Source organism: Salvelinus alpinus, chromosome 2, assembly GCF_045679555.1.
Source record: "Salvelinus alpinus chromosome 2, SLU_Salpinus.1, whole genome shotgun sequence".
Classification (NCBI taxonomy): Eukaryota; Metazoa; Chordata; class Actinopteri; order Salmoniformes; family Salmonidae; genus Salvelinus; species Salvelinus alpinus.
Window position 1 is genome coordinate 106,946,217 of NC_092087.1, and position 5,459 is coordinate 106,951,675.

The window sequence follows — 5,459 nt, forward strand, 5'->3', positions numbered from 1 at the left end:
AAGTTATGGGTCCTAGAGTAGGTCTATGTTATTGTTAGGTGAAGTTATGGGTTCTACAGTAGGTCTATGTTATTGTTATGGGTCCTACAGTAGGTCTATGTTATTGTTATGGGTCCTACAGTAGGTCTATGTTGTTGTTAGGTGAAGTTATGGGTCCTACAGTAGGTCTATGTTGTTGTTAGGTGAAGTTATGGGTCCTACAGTAAGTCTATGTTATTGTTAGGTGAAGTTATGGGTCCTACAGTAGGTCTATGTTATTGTTAGGTGAAGTTATGAGTCATACAGTAGGTCTATGTTGTTGTTAGGTGAAGTTATGGGTCCTACAGTGGGTCTATGTTGTTGTTAGGTGAAGTTATGGGTCCTACAGTAGGTCTATGTTATTGTTATGGGTTCTACAGTAGGTCTATGTTGTTGTTAGGTGAAGTTATGGGTCCTACAGTAGGTCTATGGTATTGTTAGGTGAAGTTATGGGTTCTACAGTAGGTCTATGTTATTGTTATGGGTCCTACAGTAGGTCTATGTTATTGTTATGGGTCCTACAGTAGGTCTATGTTGTTGTTAGGTGAAGTTATGGGTCCTACAGTAGGTCTATGTTGTTGTTAGGTGAAGTTATGGGTCCTACAGTAAGTCTATGTTATTGTTAGGTGAAGTTATGGGTCCTACAGTAGGTCTATGTTATTGTTATGGGTTCTACAGTAGGTCTATGTTGTTGTTAGGTGAAGTTATGGGTCCTACAGTAGGTCTATGGTATTGGTATAACTAGTGATTTCTGCATTAGCATGGAGGAGTTTCTGCAACCAAATTGCATGCGCATCTCCCTCTTGTTGTTTGCAAACACAGAAAGGGCCGTATATTGTAAACCGAAACTCATCTGGCACAATGCTTAGGGTTTCAGGAACTCTAATAACTCATCTGGCACAATGCTTAGGGTTTCAGGAACTTTAATAACTTATTTCTAACCTAGAATCATACACTATACTACTAATGTGAAAAGAATAAGACTAAATATGACTGTTGTTGATCACTGACTGTCATGTAAACCTGATGAGGACAGAGGGCGCTGTTTTCACTTTGGGGGAAAATCGTGCCCGATTTAAACGGCCTCGTACTCAATTCTTGCTCGTACAATATGCATATTATTATTACTATTGGATAGAAAACACTCTCTAGTTTCTAAAACCGTTTGAATTTTGTCTGTGGGTAAAACAGAACTAATTTGGCAGCACACTTTCTGACCAGGAAGTGGAAAGTCTGAAATCGATGTTCTGTTCAAGGACCTGCCTATAAATGGGCATGATACGTATGACTATACGTGCACGTCATACACCTTCCCCTAGATGTCAAGAGGAAGTGAGAGAAGAAATGAGTTGATTATCTCGGTCTGAGATGGAATGAATCCTCTTGGAACGACGTGTCCGCCATTTTCTGTTTTCTGCAAGGCGCGTGGAGGGACCTGTTATTGCCTTCTGAAAAACTGTCGTTATAGGCGAATACTATCTCCGGCTTTGATTTTATTTGATACATGTCACAATATCATCGTAAAGTATGTTTTTTCAATATAGTTTTATTAGATTATTGAAATTTATTCGGGACGTTAGGCGTGTTGCGTTGTTTGACTTTGTTCACGAAGGAGAGCTTAGCACCACTTGGCCAGTGTGCTTGCTAATTCAAGAGGGAAAGAGGTCGTTCTGAATCCAAACAAAGACGGTTCTGGACAAAGGACCCCTTGTACAACATTCTGATGGAAGATCAGCAAAGGTAGGAACCATTTTGGGATGCTATTTCATATATCTGTCGAACTGTGTACTAGTAGCTTTGCGCTCAGGTTTTGGGCATTCCCTTACCATAACTAAGTCTTATGTCGTAATGAAGATATTTTTAGAATTCTAACACTGCGATTGCATTAAGAACTAATGGATCTATCGTTTCCTATTATTTGGTCAGAATAGGATATAGGTGAGAGTCTAATAGAAATATCCGCACATTCTGGGAAAAAGATGCTACGTTAGCACATTGTATAACCACTGATTTCAGCTCTAAATATGCACATTTTCGAACAAAACATAAGTGTATGTATAACCTGATGTTATAGGACTGTCATCTGAGGAAGGTTTATGAAGGTTAGTGAAATTTGATATCTTTTGCTGGTTTATTCGCTAACGCTAACGTACCTATTGCTATCGCTAACGTGCCTTGATGAATGAATGCGGTAGTGTGGTAGGCTATTGTAGTAAGCTAATATAATGCTATATTGTGTTTTCGCTGTAAAACACTTAAAAAATTGGAAATATTGGCTGGATTCACAAGATGTTTGTCTTTAATTTGCTGTACACCATCGATTTTTCAGAAATGTTTTATGATGAGTATTTAGGTAATTTACGTTGGTCTCTATAATTACTCTGGCTGCTTCGGTGCTATTTATGACGGTAGCTGTGATGGTAGCTGCAATGTAAAACTGATTTATACCTCAAATATGCAAATTTTTCGAACAAAACATCGATTTATTGTGTAACATGTTATAGGACTGTCATCTGATGAAGTTGTTTCTAGGTTAGTTTGGTTGGGTCTTGGTTAGTTATGTTGGTTTTGTGCATGCTACCTGTGCTGTGAAAAATGTCTGTCTTTTTTTTGTATTTGGTGGTGAGCTAACATAAATATACGTGGTGTTTTCGCTGTAAAACATTTTAAAAATCGGACATGTTGGCTGGATTCACAAGATGTGTATCTTTCATTTGCTGTATTGGACTTGTTAATGTGTGAAAGTTAAATATTTCAAAAAAATATTTTTTGAATTTCGCGCTCTGGCTTTTCAGTGGAATGTGGGAGAGTCAGAGAGGTTAAGACAATTGTCAAATAGGTTTGTAAAAGCATTTCAAAATTAGTTACAGATGTAAATTGTTGTACAACATCATGGGCATCACCTTTCAGCTAAAATAAACAGTGGATTTCTGCTGTTGTGGGTCTTTAACCATCTGTCTGACTTTGTTGTTCACACAGGAGAGAGACGGGACTATCGTGGATCCTCTGGGGAGCCTCAACAACATCATGAAGCTGCTGAGGCAGGGAAGAGTCTCTCCAGATCAGAACGTCTCAAAAAACACCGGCAGAGTCTCACAGGGAAGAAATCTCACCGCTGCTCTGACTGTGGGAAGAGTTACTCAAGATCAGATTCACTACAACTTCACCTGAGAATTCACACAGGAGAGAATTCTCACTGCTGCTCTGACTGTGGGAAGAGATTCACCTCTTCAGCAGACCTTAAAAAACATTTGAGAATACACACCGCAGAGAAACCCTATAGCTGTGATCAATGTGGGAAGAGTTTTACTCGTACAAGTAATCTGAAAGCACACCAGAGAATACACACCGCAGAGAAACCTTATAGCTGTGATCAATGTGGGAAGAGTTTTTCTTCGTCTAGCCATCTGACTTCACACCAGAGAATACACACAGGAGAGAAACCTCATCACTGCTTTGACTGTGGAAAGAGTTACTCAACATCAGATTCACTGAAAGTGCACCAGAGAATACAAACTAGAGAGAAATCTTACAGCTGTTATCAGTGTGGGAAGAATTTTACAACATCTGGCCATCTGACCATACACCAGAGAATACACACAGGAGAGAAGCCTTATAGCTGTGATCACTGTGGGAAGAGTTTTACTACATCTAGCAAGCTGACTATACACCAGAGAACACACACAGGGGAGAGACCTTACCACTGCTCTGACTGTGGAAAGAGTTTTGTTGTCTCAGGACATTTAATATCACACAAGAGAACACACACAGGAGAGAAGCCTTATAGCTGTAATCAATGTGGGAAGAATTTTTCTCGCTCAGGCAACCTGATAACACACCTGAGAATACACACTGGAGAGAAACCTCATTGCTGCTCTGACTGTGGGAAAAGATTCATCTTTTTAGCAGATCTTAAAACACATCAGAGAATCCATACAGGAGAAAAACCTTACCACTGCTCTGACTGTGGAAAGAGTTTTGTTTCATCAAGACAGTTAAAAGCACACCAGAGAACACACACAGGAGAGAAGCCTTATAGCTGTGATCAATGTGGGAAGAGTTTTCCTACAAATGGCAGCCTGAAAACACACCAGAGAACACACACAGGAGAGAAACCTTATAGATGTGATCATTGTGAGAAGAGATTTCCTACATCTAGCCAGCTGACTTCACACCAGAGAACACACACAGGAGAGAAACCTTATAGCTGTGATCATTGTGAGAAGAGTTTTCCTACAAATGGCAGCCTGAAAAAACACCAGAGAACACACACAGGAGAGAAACCTTTTAGCTGTGATCAATGTGACAAGAGATACTCTGATAAAAGATATCTGATCAAACATCAGAAAATGCATACATGAAGAAGTTGTTTCATGATATCAATGAAATGATGTCACAATGTAGAATGTTTTAACATTGTAGTAGGAGTATTTTAATGATGTCACAATGTAGAGTGTTTTAACATTGTAGAAGGAGTATTTTAATGATGTTCTACCCTGTCCTTTGCCCTGTTCAATTGATTGCAGCATGATATGGATATTAGCCTCAGGGGAATATCCAGGCTCTGAATTGAAAGAGTATTATTTAACAAAAAGTGACTAACAAAAAAAGAACTGTGTTGCACTTACTGCGTTGGTGACCCCCTTTAATCAAAATGAAGCACTTCAAAATGTAGCCAGCTGTTTTCTAGTTGAAGTTGAAAAAGCTGCTTGTTTAAAAAAATACATGTAATATGATAATTGTTGCAGATGTTTGTGTATATACACATATGAATAATAATAAATTGGTCTATAATCAATTTTATTAACAATCTGACATCACTCCAGTATTTCTTGACAACATCCAAGTGCTAATTGTCTTTATTCCACTACTGAAGAAGCATGACTCAAATCACCGACTCATATTTCAAACATTCAGCCTGACAAAAGATACATGTTTTATTATTCCATGCCTCACCATTAAGTTAATTATTGCGAAGCGAAGGGGTGTACATTCTGTTTTGATATTTCAGCATATTTACAATTCATGTAAAATTTAGTAAATAAATATTTTTGCCACCAACTGAATTTTTTTGGTACAATTATGTTGTTTACGAACAATGTAGTAAAACAAGCTTATATTTCTGGTTGGATATTACATTCTATTCTTACTATTTTAATCAATGTAATTTCCTTAGAATGCTCACTAGTCTTTCAGTTTGTTATTCTTTAGTATGTTATCCTCTTATGTTTGTTGTGTTGTAAATATTTCAGTTTTTATTTTCATAGTGTTTATTAGTCTTCCTTGTGAAGCGCATTGTGTTGCATCTATGTCTGAAATGTGCTGTATAAATAAAGCTTGATTTGATTTGAACATATTGCAAAAACAAATGAACCCAATGACCGACCAATCAACAGACCTCTTGCAAAACCAATGAATAAACATGTGCAAAGGCAACAAAA

The 5,459-nt window shown here is 37.9% G+C and overlaps 1 protein-coding gene across 1 annotated transcript in view; it reads left to right on the forward strand.

Annotated features, from left to right (window-relative positions):
• The window catches only part of LOC139548309 (zinc finger protein 271-like), a 12,851-nt gene extending 7,392 nt beyond the window's left edge, over nt 1-5,459 (forward strand). The window contains exon 2 of the mRNA XM_071357923.1: nt 3,253-5,459. Within this exon, the coding sequence (XP_071214024.1) occupies nt 3,253-4,379 (1,127 nt within the window). The 3' untranslated portion in view covers nt 4,380-5,459. The remainder of the gene's footprint in view (nt 1-3,252) is intronic.